The following is a 22,318-nucleotide window of genomic DNA, read 5'->3' on the forward strand; positions in this document are numbered from 1 at the left end:
CTGTTCTTCGTGGGGAGTATAAACCAGTTGTCTGTTGTCTTCTGTTGCTCAAGCCAAATCTGAGGACATAACCCAAGTGGTTATGGTGATATCATAAGGGTTGCATTACAAACTCAGGGTGTGGACTTTGTTGCACAAAATTGCACCGTTGTTGTATCTGCTGCCCTCAAGGTGATGCTAACCATCACCCTCACACAATGGGGACACGACACCCTCATTCAATCACATTTCATGTAGGATGTGCCCTTCACAGTCAGGGCTTTGTCAGCAGCTTACATAGATTATTGTCACTGTCTAACTCACGGCTCTCTCACTCTCTCTCTTTGTCGCTGTCTGTCTGTTGGCCTTTTAGCTGCACTTTGCTATCGTTTGTGATGGAGCTCTTGAAGAACTCAGTGGCTATGCAAGAGCAGGTCCTGGCCTGCAAAGGCTTTCTCGTCATTGGCTACACTTTGGAGAAGGTGAGACAAACACAAATTGGCTCAGCTGGCAGAGAAATACACGAGAGAGCCCTCCTACCATACCAGTAGCTGCACATAATGAACCCAGGGCAGTAATAAGGCTGATTCTCATTCCCTTAACACCACAAACACACACCAGCACTCAATATGACACAGACTTTGTTTTCCCTCTGCTGTATTTTGGAGGTCACGGCTGGCTTGTGTGCTTGTTAGGCAGAAGAGGAGCTCCTCCTCATCTTTCTCTGCATGTGCCCTTTCCCTCCCCTTTCTGCTTTCCATGTCTTTGACTCCCTTCACTGACATATCATCCTCTCCTTTTCCTTCACCTCCTGTTGTGGCACTGTCTGTGCTCCAGTCTTCCAAGGTGCACGTGACGCGGCCCGTCCTGGACATTGTGTTGGCCTTTTCCAGATACCTTAGCAACTTGCAGAATGGCATCTTGCTCCTCAAGCAGCTGTGTGACCACATTCTGTTCAACCCTGCCATCTGGATCCATGCCCCTGCCAAGGTAACGTGAACACACAGCAGCACATTCTTTTGCGTTTGGTTGCACACATATCAATTACAACATACGGCCATGCACAATCAGAATCACCCTCCTTTTGCTATGTACGGTCTTGCCCTAGTTTTTATTTTCAGTGTTTCAGAGTTCAACTCTGAGTTCAAGGTTACCCCTCCACCTGTGACTCAATGGCTGCTATTTAAATGAGAACGGCTTGCCTACAACCCTTAGGGGGCTTAGAATCCTCCATTTTCTTCTCATAGGAACAAAAAGCTAGGACACACTATAACTGGATTATTCCACTCTAAACTATCAAACATGTATTTTCTTGTGTGCTTTATCTTATCCAGGTGCAGCTGACACTCTACACTTACCTGGCAACAGAGTTCATCAGCACAGTGACCATCTACAACACCATCCGCAGGGTGGGCACTGTGCTTCAGGTCATGCACACACTGAAATACTACTACTGGGTTGTGAACCCACAGGACCGCAGTGGAGTCGTGCCCAAAGGCCTTGGTGAGCGTGCACAAAAAATGCAAAAACATACTGCATATTCAAAGCAGTGCAGTAATAGTACACTACTGATGCATGCTTCTCCCGTTCCTCTTCAAATATATGTACAGATCATGCATGGAAAAGTAGATTTCACATGCACACAGAAATATAGATGCACACGTGTAAACGCACACAACTTACAACTACAAGTCCTTCAAATGATAAATCAGGTGGAATACTACTAAGAAAGACTAACCTGATCATCTTTTAACTTCTTCCTTGTTCTGTTGTTTGCATTTTCAGATGGTCCAAGGCCAAACCACAAGGAGATCCTTTCTTTGCGAGCCTTTCTGTTGTTGTTTGTCAAGCAACTCATAATGAAGGTAAGTTCATGATGCCAGAGCCCGCCAGTCACCCAACTACAAACTAAATAGACTTATATTGACTCACTTGAGGAAGTGGCACATTTGAAGGCCAAAAATATGTGTACTAGTGGTTCCATCGATAATATCTAATATGCGTAGTTGCTGGTGCTCTCTGTTTGAAGTGGATTTGCGGTCTTGTTGTCGATGGCAACAATGTGCACTATCCCTAGGAGCAAACTACCTGCCATTTTAGAGACAGAATTAAGACAGACCCTTACAGATACAGTGACTGGCTCATGCTGGATAAGGCTTATAGACATCCACTATTTTTTATTTATATTTGTTTGCTTTTTACTTTATTAAGTATCATTCTTTCATTTTTTTTAGTGAAGACTCATCTGCGTACTGTAAATTTGTTTCATAGGACATGTACTGTTTACTACAATGCCTCACCATGAGAGTATGGCATATATACACTATAAACAGTGTTAAAAAATAACACTGATGTGATAGGCTTCCATGTACTGTCTGTGGTCGGGGTATGTAGAGAGTAAAACTGTGAATCTTAGTGAAATAAGTGTGAATTTATCTGTTATTATATTCTAGGATCATGGAGTGAAGGAAGACGAACTACAGAGTATCCTCAACTACCTCCTTACCATGCACGAGGTAGGCATGTGTACTGTTGTTCATGCAGCACTGACCAGCGGCAAACTCGCCACCAGATGGCAACATAACACAACTGTACTGCACTTTCTTTCCACCATCTGATATGCAGAGCTGTTGCTAAAGGCAGCATCACTGTTCCTTGTTATTTTTCCCAGCCTGCCAGTTAGCAGTCCTGACGGACGTGGTTTTGTTTACAGTGGAGTGATGCATAACAACTGAATCAGTCAGATCCGTCAGAATTGCAGTGAACCATGTCAGAATAAAGGGTGATTACAGCATTGCCTGGAAAAACCGCTGACATGTAGCAGCCCTTCATTTGTACAGAGCTCGTATTGTGATTCTTCAATTCAGATGCTTGTGATGTATTCCATTATTTCTACTGAATTTTTTACTACCTCTCCTTCTCCCATTACTCCTTCTACTGCCACTGTTAAACATCCCCAGAATAACTCAGTGAATGAGGCACGTATTTGCGTTTATTTTATATTGGCATGTACAGCTAAGAATGCCTTGTGATTTAAAATATCCCCTTAAAAGTTCAGCTTCAATAGATGCAGAATGTTCCCACTGCTCTCCTTAACCACCACAATAGCCTCAAGTCCCGTCTTCTCTCTCCCACAGGATGACAACCTCATGGATGTGCTGCAGTTGTTGGTGGCTTTGATGTCTGAACATCCTGGATCCATGGTCCAGGCCTTCGACCAGCGCAACGGCATTCGGTAATCATCACTGTGTTTATTATCTGCAGATGTACTCATTATTTTGTTTGTCTGCTTTGCTCAAAGTAAAAATGGTTGGAGTTAAAGCAGAAAATTTCAAATTTCATAGCTTTAGTCTTCTGTCAGTGTAGTTTTATGCAACACTTTATATTGTAAACATATTTATTTTTGTTTTGTCAAAGTGGTTTTTGCAAGGATATGGTACGGACTTTACTGCAAAATCTCTGATTAATGCTAAAAATATGTAAAATATTAATTGATGATAACTTTGATTGAACTGAATTTTCCTTTTTCACAGTGTGATTTACAAGCTTTTGGCCTCAAAAAGTGAAGGAATACGAGTCCAGACACTCAAAGTGATGGGTTATTTTCTGAAACACATGACACCAAAGTAAGTACCGTCACAAAGCTAAAATCCTTGGCACTCCATTGAGAGTCTAAAGTTGTTGTTTGCTGAATGTGTATTTTGCTCATTCTGTATTAGAAATGTACATTATATAAATAAAAAAAAAACACACTTCTAATTCTGGCTGGGTATTTAACTTTGATACTTTTATGGCACCCACCAAATTGCGTCGATACTATCGAGTATTGAAAAATGTCTTGTCATTTGATGCCAAATTTCAATACCTCAGGAGTTAATCTCATTAGCATCAGTCTGCCAATAAGCATGCAGCATGCTCATTGTGCCAGGATCTGATAGTGTTGATTGGCTGTCTTGAGGCATGCAGGAATAAGATAGTCAGTTACGTGTTTTAAAGTAATCTTTTGTTAAAATGGATTTCATAAAATTGGTATCAAAAAAGTATCGTTCAGTAACCGGTATTGAAGTCAAGGTACCAGTATCAAATTTTTTTTTAATGATACCCAGCCCTACTTCTAATAGTAATCAAATGATTAATAACTGAAAGGGAATTACATTTTTATTACTGATTCTTTAGCTTTCATTCTCCAAAATCTTTTTGTTGTTATGCTCATTGTGACATTTTTATGTAGTTTTATGATTGTTTTCAAGGACAAGTCAGATACCTAATGGTCCCCTATAGTGACAGAACAACAGTGAGTGTGCAAAAAAAATCTCATTAAACAGCAGCATTTAACGCAATCACAACAGGTTCTGTTAATATTAATACTCTATCCAGCTGCAGGGCTCACTGTCAAATTAAACTAAAATGAAAACGTGAATTGTCATACATTTCACCACCCCATTTAGAACATTCTTTTGATGTATATGTGCCACTTCTGATCTGTGTTTTGTTTAATCATCAAATGTCCAGTTCTGCACCAATGTCCAGTGAGCAAACACTTATCCAATGCCTGGTGTTATTTACTTAATTAACTCATAATGACCAATTATAGTGTGCACAACTTAAGCTGAAATAGAAGTACCAACAACTAACCCTGTCGACGCAGCAGTAAATAAGCCTTGTGATCCAGATGCAAGATTGACTGCAAACAGTCCACAGTTTTTTAGCTGAGCTATGATGCTAAAATTGGAGCTGATCCATGATCAGAGATAAAAGCGATGAAGACTCATCTGTGAAGAACTGCTTTTACTTAGTCAGCAGGGATTCTCTTTTTCATTTCCTGCATGTCAAAAATCAGCTGGAGCTCAGCTGATTTATACTGTTACAGATTTCAACCTCTGCAGTTATTTGACTCATCAGAAACTCCAGATTTTGCCCTTGTCATTTCTCACGATTTATGATATTCTGTGGCATTTTCTATATGATCCGATATTACTTTTCAAATAAAAATCACAGTGGAGATAGTTCAGTATGCTTGCATATCATTTACCAGTTTAGAAGAGGTGCTGCATTGCTTTCTGATACAAGAATGGTCTGGCAAATGCTGATGTTTACTGACTGACCTTTGACCTCTTAATATCCTGATCAGGAGGAGAGCTGAGGTCATGCTGAGTCATGGTCTTTTCTCATTGCTCACTGAACGCCTGATGCTCCACTCCAACCAGTTCACCATGACAACCTACAACGTGCTGTTTGAGGTCAGTCCTCTGCATACGTGTACATTCCGGTCCTGTGCTTACAGGGCTGAAATGATTATACAATCATAACCTCTGTGTTCGGCTGCTTGCCGTTATTTATTTTGTTGCAATTTAACTGACCTTTCTTTGTCTAATTATCCATTTTTTGCTCTGTTATTCAACGTGACAATTTAATGAGTTTGCTGAAATAATACATTTTATGGCTGACCACGTGAAAGAAACTTGATTTAACAATTATTCAGGCATGTACGACGTGATGGTGAAACATATACACAGCTTTGTGTATCCATAGTGCGGTTTGTTTCTCTGTTATTGTTGAGACCAATGTGGATATTTACGACTCAAATTCCCTCTCGCTCCCCGGGTAGATTCTTACAGAGCAGATCTGCACTCAAGTGATCCATAAACAGCATCCGGACCCCGACTCCACTGTGAAGATCCTCAACCCACGTAAGTGCCTCCTCTGCGCCACACTACTCTCCTAAATCATCCCCTGCAGCATACCCTCTCTACATACCTATTGCTCCATACAGCACTGGAGGATAATTCCCAGCGGAACCGTGCGATCGCTATATACAGTCAAACAAATGAACGTCATAAATTCTGCAGCCAGAGGGTATTTTCATACGACTGAGCGTCAGATATAAACCTAGCATGAGGATGGTGCAAACGCTTTGTGTGACAAATGTACACACATCTGCTAGTTTTATTGGAAGTCTGTATCATGTTTTGTGAGGATTAATTTTCATATAGAGGAATGATTCATGTAATAAAACAAATTCTTAATTCAGTGTGTGAAAAGTGTTATGTTTTCGTATGCATTTATTTAATATAAATCCAAATAATATACATTTAATCAATTATTAAATTGCATTTAAGTATATTTGGAGTTTGTTTAAATATATTTGCTTGAGTCATAAAATGTTTATTCAGTATTTGAATGCACTTTGTGAAGTAAATATTTAATGTTGCAATATTTTTTTTATATTTTAATCAGCAAACTAAGTGTATCATGTTAATATTTATTCTGTTACGTGTTTATAATTAAAATATATCATTTGTATTCAGCATTACAATAATTAACATAGATTTAAATAACATTATTTATGACTTAATCTTCAATAAAAGTATATTTAAAGGCTCCCATATATATTTAGATCTACTGTATTACTACACTATTTTCTCTATATTTATTCAGGAGTGGTGGACCACCAAGGTAATAACATTACAATCACAACTAGATAAGATGCAACATTTATCATCTTAGTGTAGATAACAAATCAAAACAAACAAAAAACTACTCACAAACAAGCATACAGTCTAGTAAATAGAACTTTAATCATGATCAAATAACAAAATATGAACAATTTTAGTGCTGCAATCAATTATAGCACTACAACCAAAGGTAAGACCAATAGGGATGGAGGTAGAATACTAAAACTGACCCCCTGCGCACACTGCTACAAAACAGTTTCTACCGGTGCATCATTACACGCAGAAAGTGCAGGCTCATTTTTTATACATGGCAACATAAGCTGAAACTGCGACTCCAGGCTTTGATCAGTGTTGCCATCTTATATTTTCAGGCTGTTACTTACCTCCAATTTCACGTCGGCTCACAAAATCTTTTCATATGCTGAAATCTAAAGTATTCATTTCAAGAGAGAAAAGAAAACATCCCTCTCTCTTTTATACTGCTGCTCCCACACATACATGCACCTTTGTGCTTTAATCAGCTTGAAATCCAAGCGCTTGGTATAATCACAACCAAGGTTTACTTCCAACCACCCTTAATCTGACAAGGCCCTGCTGTAGTCACACATTGATTATCTAAAGCCTTTATTGTGTTAAAAACTCTCCTGCCCAACCATCCTCGACAGGCGGTATATATATCATAGAAACCTAGTACGGGTCTGTACATGTGAGCACATTCTATGGAACATAGAGCGGTGGTCTGTTTCTCCTTTGCCGTGCATTCTCTTGATTTAATCTGCGACAAACTCCCAAAATGGCCCCCTGATTGCAGTCTTTAGTAACGTCAGAGCCAATCAAACAAACCGAGGAAGTACCGTTTCCCTCAAATTAACTCAAGGGAAAGGAACCAAGAGCAAATGGAAAAAAGGAGGGAATACGCCATCCCTCCATCCTCATTCCCGGTACATGCTGGGGTAATTTTCTGGCGGTAAAGGTTCAGCGACTCATAATTTGAGTGACTAAGGCGTAGAAACAACACAACCGTCTGCCGGGGCAAGGGGGCATCGGTTAGCGCCAAGGTCTGAAGAGACAAGTGAAATCCAAGCCCTGCCGTCTCACTACTCAAGGCAAATGGACACTGACATTGTCTAGATAATTCATCTAAACAGTCAGTCTCTTTGGTTTAACCGAAGCCAAGTCCTCCAGAAGGGGCCGCGACTCCGGCTCTCTCGTTTGAAACAATACCAAAACCATTACAATGTGATAAAGATCAATGGCCTGGAATTTTCTTTTTCTTTTTTGTCCGTCCTGTTTTTCTTACCACAGGCACAGATTTTCAGGTGTGTACAGCTGCGAGTTCAGATAGTTTGTGACACAATGATTTGCACATGTTGAAACCAATGTATGATTTAGTTGTTGAGTTGTGCAGTTTCTTCCTCTGTGCCCACAAAGGGAGTTTTATTTCCAAGCAAAAAGCTGGATGTTTCCAAATCCAAAGTTTTTTTATTATAATCCTTAAAATACAACTTGCTGCATTTGAATGTATCATATTACAAAAACACAGACGTGTATCTGAACAGATACAGTAAAGGAGTATTTTAACATTTTGTGGCACATTAATTTCTGCAGAAATGTAAACTCTTTTTCTTTCACCTTTTGCCTCTTTACCTCAATCCTCAATATTTCTAGAAATTCTGAAAGTGATAGCTGCTCTGCTGAAGAACTCTCCTCCATCCCCTGAGAGCATGGAGGTGCGCAGGGTCTTCCTGTCAGACATGATCAAACTGTTCAATAACAGCCGAGAGAACCGCAGGTAAGAATTTGACCACTTCACAAGGCATAGATCTACATCACACGGCAGTCCACGTAGTGTTTACATGCCAGCGGGATTCACATTCAGCGCTACATTTTTTCGTTTCAGGAGCCTGCTGCAGTGCTCGGTCTGGCAGGAGTGGATGCTCTCCCTGTGCTTCATCAACCCGCGAAACACAGAAGAGCAGAAAATTACCGAGATGGTGTACGCCATCTTCCGCATCCTTCTCTATCACGCCATCAAATATGAGTGGGGCGGCTGGCGCGTCTGGGTGGACACCCTGTCCATCACCCACTCCAAGGTCAGAGCGCTCATTATATCCATGCACGACACACACACACACACACACACACACACACACACGCAGGTTAGACACAGCTTTATTTATCTTCTTATCTTCATCTTCTTCTATCTCCTCATCTGTTCCATTTTTAGTTTTTACATTTTTGTTTCTCTTCATTTTAGCTTGCACACTCTTTATCTCTCTGTAGTAAACACACACTTGCACACACACACACTCACAACTTGCTCCAGTGTTGTCAGCCTAAACATTTGCCACATGACTGCAACACCCTCTGGTTTGATTCCAACCAAACAGACAGCAGTATTCACTCAAACCCATCATCTCTGTCACCCACATGTTTAGTTTGAATCTGACATAATGCAGCTCATCAAGTGAGAAATTAGAGAGCAATATCATCTAACCCTTTAACTCTCAGTGCAGACTAGCGCAGTAATTGAACCTTGCTTCTCTGTGCCCATCAGATTAAGCTAGGGAAGCCGTACAGTGATTATAATTTAAAAGCTAGTTGCAGTATAAACCAATAGGAATGAGTCCACCAGCCCTTCCACTCTTTATTTACATACAGAGTCTCTTTCTTTCACGTTGCACAGATAAAAATAAACTTCTGGCACTTCTTATTTCCAAAAGCTGAATTCAAAATACTGCTTTAGTAATTCACTGTTGATATCAAATTACGCTACTCTGTTCCAATGCAGTGAAGTAATTGAGGTTGGTGTCAGATTGTGGTCTGGGGGGTTTTTAAGCCTGGCAGTTTGAAGGTTGAGTTAAAGAAGTGCTTGTGATATGAGACGCTTCACTGTAGCGTGAAGGTGCTGTGAGCGCTGGCGTCCAGTAGGGGGCACAGACAGACTGCATGGGAGACGATCAGCATGAAGGCAGCAGGATGCTGTGTGTGTGTGTTGTATACTTGATGCTCTGCGCCTCCTGTGTCTCTCCACACCTCTGAACACTGTACAACTAACCTGCAGTGAAAATGTACAAATGAAGGTCTGAGGAGATATAACACATTCAAGGACAGTATGATGTAAAATGGTCACAAAGATGAGGGCACATTGTGGCACAGTGAAAATGAAACGTGTTCTTTACCATATTGTCCTGCAAAAACATCACTGTTCATATATTCAAAAAAATATTTTTATTTTCCCTTCTTTAATATACTTCTAACACTTAGAGCCCGACCAATAATCAATTTTTGGGGCTGATGCTGATATTGGGGAGTAAATTCCAAATTTCAATTTTGATATAACAGCTGATAAACACACTTTGTTTTGCAATGATCCCTCAAATGTGGTTATCAAATTATGTACTGTACAACACTGATACTGATATATCTGTAATAGCCCAATATCGGCAAACCGCTATATCAGCGGGCTCTACTAAGAATTCCATTGTACAATATTGTAATATTTCTGTTGGAAAGAAAAAAAATATACTGTTAATAATATTAATGCAAAAATCAGAGCCTGGCCGATACTTGATTTTTGGAGACTATACCAGTAAATTTGGTTTCATTGGCTGAAACACTTTTTACTTGCTAACGATCCCTGAGAGGCGATATCAAACATTTGTGACAAAGATATGTAATGAAGCAGAAGCACAGAAGCAGGATATTTTACAGTTAACAATAAACTTTGTCTAAAATTAGTGCACTGAAAAAAGTGTTAAAAATTAATTTTTCTAAGTATATTTTTTAGCATTATAATCTCTAAAAAAAGAAAAAAATGTTTCATACCAGTGTATGTCAGACAACACACATGCCGATACCTATGTGATAGGCCAATATTGGCCAACCGATATATCCGTCAGGCTCCAAACCTTTTGTTCTTGTTTCGTCTGCTCATATAGCCGCAGTGTGTCGGGGTCTAAGTTTGCAGCATAGCCAAGTGTCTAGATTGGTGTTGTGCAAAAATTGTTTATTGTTCTTTGCACACGACCATCCTGTAGAAGCCTTTTTTTCCCCCTTTAATTGCACAAGATAAATACTGTTTCGTCTTGGCTCCTGTAACATTGCCCAGCACTCTGTCTAACAACAGAATTTCACACGTACAGTGTGTATGAATAAACTAATGCACTTGTGAGATGTGAGATACACACACATTCAGGCACAGTGCAGGGACCCCGCCTGTGACTTGGATAGGTGCAGCGGGTGCTAGCCACCAAGATACATGCATCTGCTATAAAAAAGCTAAAGAAACTCAATTGCAATTTTATTGTCCCGTTTGATAGATTTCCTGCCACCTTTGTAGCACCAAAGCTGTTTGTCACTGTTGCTCTCTCCTCCCACTGCTGCAGGGCTCTGTGTGTGCGCTTGATTGTGCCTGTGTGTCTGTGCCTGTGTGAATGTGAGTTACTAGGCACATTTTCTCTTTGCCCTCCTTTTCTCTTGGGCTCTAGGAAGCCCTTCTCTCCGAGCCCATTGAATATTCATCGGAACCGTGCAAGAACAATCAGAGAAACAAGGCCTCATAAATACAACCAGCCCACTGGGAGCCTCTTGATAACTGCATATATGCATTCACAAATCAAATACATATTTGCACACTTCTTCTCTGCATAGACTTTATGATTTAGTTTGCCTTTTGTCAACCATGGTAACGTTGTCAGTTAAGAGATAATATGCCACATGCTGAATGCATGTTTTCACCTCTTTGCTAGAAACGACACTTTTTCTAGTCAGGATTTTGTCGACGACTGAGAAGCTTTGTTCTACATTTTCTATAATTGCATTATTTCTTTGTGTCTAATGCTTTCCTGCATTTCCTTTAAGGCTCATGTTTTGTCATGTTGTTTGAACAAAAAACTAAGTTTCCGAGTATAAGAGTTTAGTTTTTTATTTTACTTTCTTTATTATTTATACCAAGAATTCAGGTCCTTTGCTCATGTTTTTGGCTAGACAAAAATCTGGACATACACTGACACCTGTCAGAAACTAGTGCAGGATGAGCACCTGTACTTGTAAGATGTCAAGTTTTGACTTATTTTAGCCTATCATATTTCATATCTTTTTAGTATCAATCATCATACTAGGTGTAAAAAATGTGTCTTTTAGTCTTGCTTGGAACTGTAGAGCGGTGCTTGATTTGTGCATTGGGATTGGCTCTAATTGCTTCGCCACTGCTCAACTTCAAAGCGAGCACAAGCAGCTGTTGTTGCCATAAATTCAATCTTTTCCATAGGTTTGTGGAAAGCTTACGTGCATGTACTGAATGTGGCGAGGCATTTGGGGCTCCTCCCTCAAGAAATGTTTGTTTTTCAATAAAACATTTAATTTCATATCATTTTCAAACCATTGTTATTACAATATATTTGTTTATAAAGTTGGAAAAGCTATAGCAGATAATAATTAATTAACATCCAGAAAGCTGAATGATAAAACTTGCAAAAGAGGTCCACTGGGGACCAACTACAACCATTAAATCTGCCATTTGGTTAGTTTTGATGCTCTCCACATTGATTTTACATTCTTTTGGCTTGGGTGTGACCCAAAACGCTAGTGCTGCACCTGAACCTTATAACGGATGACAAAACCATTAATTTAATATTTTATTTTACTTTAACTACCTGGCTATGATTTGTTGAGAGGTTAAGATTTGATTCATGTGCGTTGGGTTACTTTGCGAGGTGTATGTGTGTGTTTCTACGTGTATATCCTTCTTTGTCAGTCATTAGGAAGTAAGTGTATCTGCCTATGTGTCTTCGCGAATAGACAGATGTTCTTGCAGGTGGGCACGCTGACACAACAGCCCTCCCACCCTCAGCTCACACACACACCCAAGGTGCCCCTCGTCCATCTCTGCACACAAATCAGTTTGAGAACAAGGAGATCTCCAAAAGAGAAGGAATGGGGCGTGAAGGTCCTTCTGTCCTTCAGACTCCCACTGTCAGCTAAGTTCATTATACCTGTCAGACATTTAACCACAAAGATAAATATGAGAAGAGATGAGCCAACAGATCTTTGACAAAATATATCATACATTTTAAGAAATAATTTAGTTTAACTTTAGTTAATCATCCCTTTTCAGTTCATGGGTCAAATGCAGAATGGTTTAGCCATGCAGCTTTTGCCCTCTGGGGTAATTGACACATTACACACACAAGAATCAAGCTGTGGTTCTTGGCAAAGAATTTCAAATGGATGCATTGACAGTTGGACAAAGGAAGGAGAAAGTGAGAACACTGAAAAGCCAATCCTAGATAATAGCCATGCATCAAGTGTTGTCTTTACTACCCAGTAGAAAGCCAATCGGCCATGCTTGTATCCACGTATTGGATCTTTTATCTTGTAATTCTCAAAGAAATATAAATATCTCAAAGTGAAATGGAAACCCCATGGCTTAAAACTATTTTAGTGAACAGTAGCCTGAGGGATCCTTGCACAAACTTGTCGTCCTATGGTTGTGATAGAAATTACAGATAAAGGCTGCATGCATATTACTGAATCAGATGGGCGGGAGAAAACTATGAAGAAAAATGTTTTTACAAGGAGCGAGAAAGGAAGATATTGTGAACAAGAGCATAAACCGCACGGCCAGCACAGCAGTAGCAGATGACATTGATTTTGGAGGAGGAATTGCATTTAGCTAATCGGATTAGAGACATGCTGCCCTCCCCATTTCCCCCTTTGTTTTGCGGTTGGTCCCTATCTATTTATCTAAATGGGGACTCCCAGGCTCCGACCGTGGGGGTCTCCCAAGATCAGCGCTTCGCCACCCTGACCCTCACCTAACAGTTTGTGGTGTGGGGCCTCAGCTTATTCTAGATCAGTTGTAGGTTCTCTGAAGATTTACGTTGTTTTGGAAATGTGATCACAGGTGTTGTTTGACTGCAGGAAAGAGGAGAGTTATTTTTCTTAAATTGTTTTGTCTGTGTTTCATTTTAAAACTATTGTTGGAAGTGAAACTATGTCTTTTTGTTTGTGATAGTGTGTCCCCTTCCAAAGCAAGTCTTTCCAATGATCTGGCCGTGCTACGTTCAGTTAATACCATGTTACCTGTCACATTAGAAAAGCCCACCATGTTGTTGTACATTACCATAACATTTTTCCATACCCTACTGAGGCCAGGCCGAGTCATGGAGTAGAATGAAATTAGATTAGATCAGCGCTGATGTCTTAGCCACCCAGGGCAGTTTCTATATATTGTAGCAAGGCTAAACGCTCTTTTAAAAACCACAGAGACATATACTACCTCTGCCTAATGGTAACTGGATCTGTTACAGAGCCCCATTTAAGGCCAACATACATCATCTTAATGTACAGACTGCATCCTGAATCTATGACGTTATGTTCTGCGCCACTCTCCCACATAATTTCCATAGCAGTGCACTCTGAATGCAGCCTTTTAATTGCTAAAAATGCTAAATGTCAAATTAAGCTCAAACTAATGGGGTAGAAGGTCTTGCTGTGTGATCAGTGGGAAAGAGGGAGAGAAGAGAGAAAGAGACAGACTACTGGCGCATTTAAAACAGGCTGTGCACTCAGAAAACAGCTATGGATTACCAATCACTGCTTCCCACTACAGAAGATTAATGAGCACCCGTGTAGCAGGCTAATTTAGAACAATAACGCCTAATTAATTACAAATAATCAGCTTCTTTCTCTCCCTTTCCTTTCTTCCACTCTCAATGACTCACTTTCTTTCTCTTCCTCCTTTGCAATTTCTGATATTTTTTTCTCCCTTTTGATCTCTGGCTTTCTCATTTTCTTTGTTTCTTTCTCTCTCTCTCTTTCCTTCCGTCCAAATAGCCTCAGGTGAAAAAGCGGCAAAATGGGTCTAGTTTCACCCCCCCTTCCTCCACCACTGAAACCCATCTTTGACTTTCTGTCCTCCAAGCGCAGTGATTAATGCAGGGTCTTAAATTAGGCGTGGGAGGATTTGCCGATGCCGGACACGCACTCAGCACAGCCAGCAGACACACACTAATAGTATCTACTGCTAATCTATGACTGCTTACATGGATGGGCTCTTCCTCAAATGCCACTGCAGACCATTGTCGTTATAGACTAGCAGTCTAGTCTACCCATATCAGATGTAAGAAGACTGATAGAGGTTAATAGGCTGTGGGCAGATGCACATAAGAGAGAGGAAAAGTTTTAAATATGGCACAGTTAGCCACAAATGGTCCCAGTGGGTACATATAGTAATAAGCTCACAACTAAAGAGCATTTTGAGAATATCTTGCCTCTAGAACTTGATGTTTCCACATCAAACAGGATGTTCAGGCACAATTTGAGATAATTAAAAGGATTAGAGTATAAATCAGTGGATATCAGTAAGAGAGAGGGAGGGTTTATTTGATGAGATGGTAAAACATGGATTTCTTTGGAATTCTAACTTTTGGTACATAATGATGTATCAAGTTTAAGTGTATTATTTAATAGGTGCATGACATGTATCTTTAAATACAATGGTTGACATAGACCAATTAGGGGCCTGGCCGATTATTGGATCTGATATTCAGCAATTTTCCTGTGATGGAATCTCCTTTTTTTTTGAGTTAACTTCCAATTAGTCCAGCCTTCTTTCTTTTGCAGCGCCGCCCATTCTACATATGTATATGCATACAGTTAATTGTGTACATAGAAATGTCGCTATGTTTGCAGATCTCATGATAATCGATTGACATGACCTCCAAATCTAAAAAAAGACCTGAGTTGTAAGAAATCACAATTACCCTCGAATTAAAGGATAGACCAACAAGATAGATTGAAGGTGCCAAAACGACTAGTATTTCATTCATTTTAACCTATCGTCTTTTGTCTTTGCAGGTAACCTTTGAGCAGCACAAAGAAAATCTGTCCCGTATGTTCCGTCAGTACCAGCGTCAGGAGTCTGCAGGCTCCCAGAGCACAATCCGAACCATCTCTGGTGTCAGCCAGAGCTCAGAGACCATGGAAAGTATAAACGGGCCATCTGCAGAGGAGACGGCTCCTTCTACTGTCATTGAGCTCACAGTGGACGAGCTGGCCCCGAAGTCTCCCGACTCAGCATCTAGTTCAACCATCACCTCCAGCCCACTGGAGGCTGCTGATGGAAGGGGACCTGCAGCCATCACCGTGTCCAACATCCTGGCCAGGGCAGAAGAAGAAGAGCAGAAGTTGGCTCAGGAGTCTGCTGAGGCTGCTGCAAGTGATGGAAAAGAGACTGAAGATACTATGACACAAAAAATCAATGAAGATGAGCAGATTGAAGAGACCAACAAGCAGGAACCAGTGACTGAGACTTCCACTGACAAGAACACTGATAATCTACAAACATCAGTTAGCAACCAGGTTGAAACAGATGATACGCAAGCAGTGGAAGTAGTTAGTGAATCTGCTGCAACATCCTCGAGTGATGATACAAAAACACCTGTAAGTGACAATGAAAAATCTGGGAGTGATCTTGACAAAGGTGAATCATCACACTCCATGACAGATGACTCTTTAAATGAAACAGATACAGAACTGACGGTGGTTTCAGAAGAAAAAGATAAGACCGACCAAACATCCCCTGAGACTGCGGCCTGTCTGGAGAACAGTGTGTTGGGTGGAGCCTCCGTCTTCAACGAAGACCTGGTGGACGTGTCGTCTGTCAGTGACCAGATCCACCCAAGTGATGTTGATGATAGCCAAGAGGAGTCTTCTTATGTATCCGCTGCTACTGGAGAAGAAGGGGAGGTAGATAAAAAGGAGGAAGATAAACATGAAGATAATGAAGGCAAGGAAAATGATCAGGAAGGACATGAGATGAAGACAGACGATGAAAAAGATGAGAAGCAGGAGGTTAGAGAACAAGAAAAAACTGAAGAGAGTGAAACTCAAGAGGTGTCTGGTTTGGAGAGTGACACTCCTCCATCTGAAACACCTGAACAAAGTGTCACAGAACCACCCAAAGAAGAAGTTAAAGATGAACAGTCTTCCACCATAACTGAAACCGCTATTGCAGACCAGCAGCCCTCAGATACCACACCGCCCCCTACAGCCCAGGAGGTTGCAGCAGCATCAGACTCCATCTCACCTAGCCAGCCTACAGAGACCACCACCACCACCACCACCGAAGACCAGTCCAGTTCAGCAGACAGCAGCGCCGCTGCCGCCTCCACTTCTGCCTCCGCCTCCGAACCTGGCACCCAGAAGAGCGCAGACTCTGTCAGCAAGACCAAAGAGATCAAAATTGCCAGGCTGGATGTTTCTAATGTGGCCTTAGACACAGAAAGACTTGAACTGAAGGAGACTTCTGCAACAGTATGATTCTGCTTTCTTTACTTTTTATCTCTCAAAAATTGTGTTCCCATAGACTTGATCATCATTTCAAAGATTATGCTGGTGTCTCTCTGTAGGAAACAAGCCAAGGCCAGCCCGCAGCAGCAGCAGCAGGAGGACCTTCGGGTCAACAGAGAGAGAGCAGCACTTCGGCGCCTCGTTCCACCATGTTCCGTATCCCAGAGTTCCGCTGGTCCCACATGCACCAACGGCTCCTCACTGACCTGCTCTTCTCTATTGAGACAGATGTTCAGATGTGGAGGAGGTAGGGTACCAAACAGCTGACTCTGACTTTGCTAATGCTTTAGCTAACAATCATTTAGTTAATTGATTAAAGGAATAGCGATTTATTGGCTTTTTATTCCTCTGAGGAGCAGAAGATTCCATCCCACGAGCTTGTTCCTAACGAAGGGGTGCATGGGTCTGAAATAGTCCTTCACAAATCTTTGTGTTGTTAATGGGAAGATTTTTCTTGGGATTTTTCCTTTTTAAATGGAATATATTTTTATGTGCATACAGGAAGTACTTATTTTCCACACTTCAAAATGAGGAAATACTCGTTGCATATTAGTAGTATTAGTAGCATTGTAGTTACAATCTTTACACACAGCAGAACATCAGATTCATCTACATTGATGTAAAACATAAAAGTCTCTATGGATTCTTGACAATCTAGTTATATAAGATGTAACCTTTCCACCTTAAAATGACAAAAAACGACTAGACCTCTGTTATATATTTAGTGAGTTGCTTACTTACGTTATCCCAAGTGTTTCTAACAACTCGTACTCAAACTAAGAGCGTTTTTCATTTGTTCGCCTGTCACTATAACTTCTGGGGGAGAGTCGGAGAATGGGGGAGGAAGTTGGCGAACAAGACTAAACAGAACGTGAACCAAATTTGTCAGTGAAGATTTCTGCCTGAGTCACGCAGACAGATGTTCACCTGCAATCGTGGTTGTTTAACGATTAAAATAACAAACTACTTTTGTTTTGTTTTGATTGAGAGACCCCCTAGCGTTAGAAAATACATGCCATGCGTTTTAGCTCGTCAAAAAACTACTCACCTATTTATAAGTGTTTATATTCTACATTGTGGGGTTTAATAACAAAGCACATTTTCTTCTCTTTTTCCTATTAGCCACTCCACAAAGACGATTTTGGACTTTGTGAACAGCAGTGAGAACGTCGTGTTTGTCCACAACAGCATACACCTCATCTCGCAGGTGGTGGACAACCTCATCATGGCTTGTGGAGGCATTTTACCTCTGCTCTCTGCTGCCACCTCCTCCTCTGTGAGTCTTCTTATGCGTGCGTGCGTGTGTGTGTGTGTGTGTGTGTGAGAGAGAGATTTTACATGTGTGTACTTAACTGTGGCTGTGTATCTAGTTGATGGCTCCAGTCACAGGAAGTTATCCATCCACATTGACCTTTCCCAATCACATTAGACTAGTTAGCTGCTTCCTAACATTGTTAGGTTGTTTTTGTGTCGTCTGATCTCGGTCGCTGAGGCTCTCTCACGTGATTCTTTGGTGCCGTCACTTTACTGGCCTGTCTATGAAACTGGTTGATGTTCAGTTCCATTATAATTCTATTGTATTCAGTTGTGTGTGGTCTTAAACCTAATTTAAATCTGGATGTAGCAAATACTTCTATCAGGATGTTTTATGAGTATACTGTACTATATACATGACCATTTTAAAAGCATTTTATTCAATAATTTTAAGATATATTTCTTTTTTTGCATGTACGTGTTTATTGGCTGGTTATTTAAGTAACAAAAAAACGAAGGAAATAGATGTACAAATATGCATTTTCTCCATCATCATGCAGTCGTTTCATTGGCTTACTTTGTAATTCTCATCCGATGTTGCCGTTTCGACTTTTGTATATTGTCAATGTTATTTAAGAAAGTCTTATCTCTTCTTGTATGGCAAGTAATTCTAAGGTGATGTGTTTATGTAATGTGACTTTTTGACAAAATTCTAAGAGGATTATTTGTTTTTGTGTCAAACTTGAGGTCAGGAGTGAACCTAGTCATACCTTTTAGTCATTGTAGATTTTTTGCTATGTCAGATTATTCTATAGTGTACATTACATGCAAAAAAATGTGTTTTCTTATGTGACCGAAGCATTTCTTGTTTTTACATACAAATGAATGATTTTTTCTTTTAATGCATTTTTATTACTTACACACAGAAAAATCCCTCTTATAGTTAAAAATCATGCTTAATCTATACTGAATCATCAGTTAGTTTACCAAATTTAGAAGATGTTTATATACTTCTATGACGACTTATCCATTCAATACTGAGCACATGTTCTTCTCTCTACTACCAGCATGAAATGGAGAACATTGAACCATCCCAAGGCTTGACCGTGGAGGCTTCCATCACCTTCCTTCAGCGCCTCATCAACCTCGTGGATGTTCTCATCTTTGCCAGCTCCCTTAACTTCACTGAGATAGAAGCTGAGAAAAACATGTCGTCCGGAGGCATCCTCCGACAGTGCCTTCGCCTTGGTACGCACACTTTTCCCTATCAATTTTTTTTTTGATAGACTCATTATTTGTTAAAACTGCTCATTTGCTTTGATCTCATGCATTCTTTTTTTTATTTCTTGAGCTTAACAATATTTTTTTTAGCTCTCTTTCTGTTCATCTGTGTCTTTATCTCCTGCTTTTACCAAGCACTCTGTCCTCCCCTGTTCATCGATCCGCCTCATATCAGCAGGCTGTAGCCTCTTGTATTAGCCTCAGTCATGGCTCCCTGTAGTCTTTTTGACCCTCCCTTCTGTATTCTCTTTCTTTTCCGCCGTCTTCCTCTCCATCTCCCGCTCTCATTTCCCTCGCCTCTTTTGCTCTGCTCGTATCAGCTCTCTCTTATCTTGTTATTATAACCCCACTGCATGGCAACACTCTAAAATGGCTGCTATCATGATATAGTGAGTTCTCCTTAATGGCCTTGGCGGTACTGTACTGCAGCGTAGCCTGAGGCCTTTTTCTACCTTCTGTTCTAGGCTATTACAGTTGCCTCTGACAGCATCAAAAGGCCAAGCCCCACGCTACAGCTGAATAAAAGATATTGAAATTCTTACATTATTCATTTTATGTGGCGCACCTTTTCAGCAAACACAGATCAACACAGTGAACACTCTCACTCAGCGTGGAAGTGGTGCAGTACTTTCTACACTGATTTAAATAATTTCCTCATGCTTTGTTCCAGATATGTAATGGTGCATATCCAGGTATCAGTTTTGGCTTTTAAATGCTCATTACGCTGAAGGTTGCAAACAAAGAAAAATGTGAACTTGTTAAACAAAGAGCGCTCCTCCTCTCAGATATTATCCAACTCCCCGTGCTGCTGTTGGGGTTTCGCAGAAAAGCGATGCCAGCGTACTACAGGTCCGGATTTAGAGAGCAGCCGTTATGAAATGAATATTTGATGAGGTATGCGCTCCCCATTGCTGGCACCTAATCTGATTTTGTAAGACTGTAACAAGGTTTTAGCATCTCCACCCCTTCCTCCCCCTCTCTTTTTATAAATGGCCGTATGAAAGAGTAGTCCTAATGGAAAAAGCGAGCCCATTTCCAGACAGAATAATTCCCTCCTTCGTAATCTAAATGGCTCAGAGTTAACATTTGTCAGTTGTCAAGTACGGAGCAGTGGGGGTTGGGAGGGTCTCCAACAGAGGAGCTACACATTAGATTACAAATGGTAAGTGTGCCAGTTTTGAACCCGCCTAAAGTTGTCGTACCGCAAGAGTTTTCGCGACAAAGGACGTATCGTCCTGCCTACTCAGCAATGTGCACACCCGAGCAGTGTCATTTGTTATGGGAGCTGCACACAGTGGGTGTGATTCAAGAGCACACCCTTGCACTGTGACCTTGGGAGGAGAGGTGGAGCAGGGAAGAGTGAACGATGCTGCCAGAGTTGGCCAGAGCACTGACCTTGTCATGGCCCCACTTTTTCTCCTTTGTTTTCGTCTCTCTCAGCCGCTCCTGTTCTGGTTCTCCTAGTTTATGAGCCAGATTTTCACAGAGATTTATCTATTTGTTTGTAAATTTGCTTTGGATACCATCTCTTTCTGGGGACTGCAGCATAATGCTTTTACATATTTCTCCTAGAATGACTTTATTTATGATGTCACGTAATATCTCTTTCTCCATCCCTCCCCAGTGTGTGCTATGGCAGTGAGAAACTGTCTGGAGTGTCAGCAAGCCCAATTCAAGCATGGCACAGAAGGCTCAGCACGCAGCTACACAGCCATGCCCAGCACTATGCTTGGAACATCCAAGTCTGCAGCTGCGCAGGCAAGTGAACCAGATCATCTCCTCAATTTATTATCTTACATATTTTCTACACCATTTCATCTGATGTTGCAATTTCCGCAAAAATTCAAATTCACATTGTAAATCTCTGTAATCTCTCACTCTTGTACTGGTTGTTCTTTAAGTTTTTTTTTTTTTTCACTTGAAAATTCATCTTCCTTTGCTCTTTTCCCATACTCAACGAAACCTGAAGGAGCTTTGTGCTCTACCCTGCTCACCAACAACAGCCAAATGTTATTGCATTATCTCATATCTTATTATATTACCGCACTGGTTGCTATTTGTGACACTAGACAAGGCCTTGTGTCATTGCCCCTTTGATTTGATACAGTGGCTTCCAGTAAAGTCATGTTGTTCTTCCCTGAACCGGGTGTTAAAGCTCATTTATAATGCAGTGGCTCCATAGAAAAGCCATTATGTTAAGGACATGATCCCAAGAGGGATGGCTTCCCTAAGCTGGGAAACCTTACCCTGCTCCACGAAGTGCACATGGATTAATAAACATCCCGATTGGTGTAAAGTACACGTGCTGCTCGTAGTTCACTTGGAGACAATAATACAATTCTTGTGATAATGGTTTTGATTTTCCTGCATGCACGCAGAGTCCTGTTGATGCAGTGACAGGTGGAATGTCTCCAATCAGAGACCTGGACCGGCTTCTTCAGGACATGGACATTAACCGCCTCAGGGCTGTCGTCTTCAGAGATATCGTGAGTTATACAGAAAACACATCCACTGTAACGTGCTGGCAAAACACAACGTGCATAAAACCCATGAAATTACTCAAATGATCAGACACACTCAGGTCGTTTAGTGTATGTTGTTTTGTTTCAGGAGGACAGTAAGCAGGCTCAGTTTCTGGCTCTTGCCGTTGTCTACTTCATCTCAGTCCTCATGGTGTCCAAGTACCGCGACATCTTGGAGCCCCACAATGACAAGAAACACCCTCAACGGTCGCAGTCTGCCAGGAGCACAGGTATACAGAAGCTCTAAAAAAACCAAACATCTGAAATATTTATCTGCAGAGAAAAATCATACTGTACTCTGTCATGTAGTGGTTCCGTCTTTTTCTGCTTTGACCCCTAAATACAAAGCCTAGTCTCAAGATACTTTATTTTAATATTTTTTTAGAGATCATTGTATCTGTACAGTATTGCACTACATAGTATTAAACCACAGAATAAGAAGAAAAGGAATGGTTTGAGAAAAGTTTAATT

The 22,318-nt window shown here is 40.8% G+C and overlaps 1 protein-coding gene across 6 annotated transcripts in view; it reads left to right on the forward strand.

The window, feature by feature from the left end:
- The window catches only part of lrba (LPS-responsive vesicle trafficking, beach and anchor containing), a 195,711-nt gene that overhangs the window by 36,697 nt on the left and 136,696 nt on the right, over positions 1–22,318 (forward strand). For 5 of the 6 annotated variants that reach the window (XM_073465119.1, XM_073465134.1, XM_073465150.1 and 2 more), the window contains exons 11-28: positions 353–461; positions 817–969; positions 1,314–1,482; positions 1,765–1,844; positions 2,433–2,495; positions 3,117–3,214; positions 3,513–3,605; positions 5,111–5,219; positions 5,588–5,669; positions 8,103–8,226; positions 8,335–8,527; positions 15,297–16,754; positions 16,850–17,037; positions 17,913–18,066; positions 19,112–19,292; positions 20,950–21,083; positions 21,704–21,811; positions 21,936–22,077. In XM_073465119.1, the coding sequence (XP_073321220.1) occupies positions 353–461; positions 817–969; positions 1,314–1,482; positions 1,765–1,844; positions 2,433–2,495; positions 3,117–3,214; positions 3,513–3,605; positions 5,111–5,219; positions 5,588–5,669; positions 8,103–8,226; positions 8,335–8,527; positions 15,297–16,754; positions 16,850–17,037; positions 17,913–18,066; positions 19,112–19,292; positions 20,950–21,083; positions 21,704–21,811; positions 21,936–22,077 (3,638 nt within the window). The remainder of the gene's footprint in view (positions 1–352; positions 462–816; positions 970–1,313; positions 1,483–1,764; positions 1,845–2,432; positions 2,496–3,116; positions 3,215–3,512; positions 3,606–5,110; positions 5,220–5,587; positions 5,670–8,102; positions 8,227–8,334; positions 8,528–15,296; positions 16,755–16,849; positions 17,038–17,912; positions 18,067–19,111; positions 19,293–20,949; positions 21,084–21,703; positions 21,812–21,935; positions 22,078–22,318) is intronic. The other variant, XM_073465127.1, reaches the window with a different exon arrangement.

The sequence above is a fragment of the Pagrus major genome, chromosome 1 (genome assembly GCF_040436345.1).
Source record: "Pagrus major chromosome 1, Pma_NU_1.0".
Classification (NCBI taxonomy): domain Eukaryota; kingdom Metazoa; phylum Chordata; class Actinopteri; order Spariformes; family Sparidae; genus Pagrus; species Pagrus major.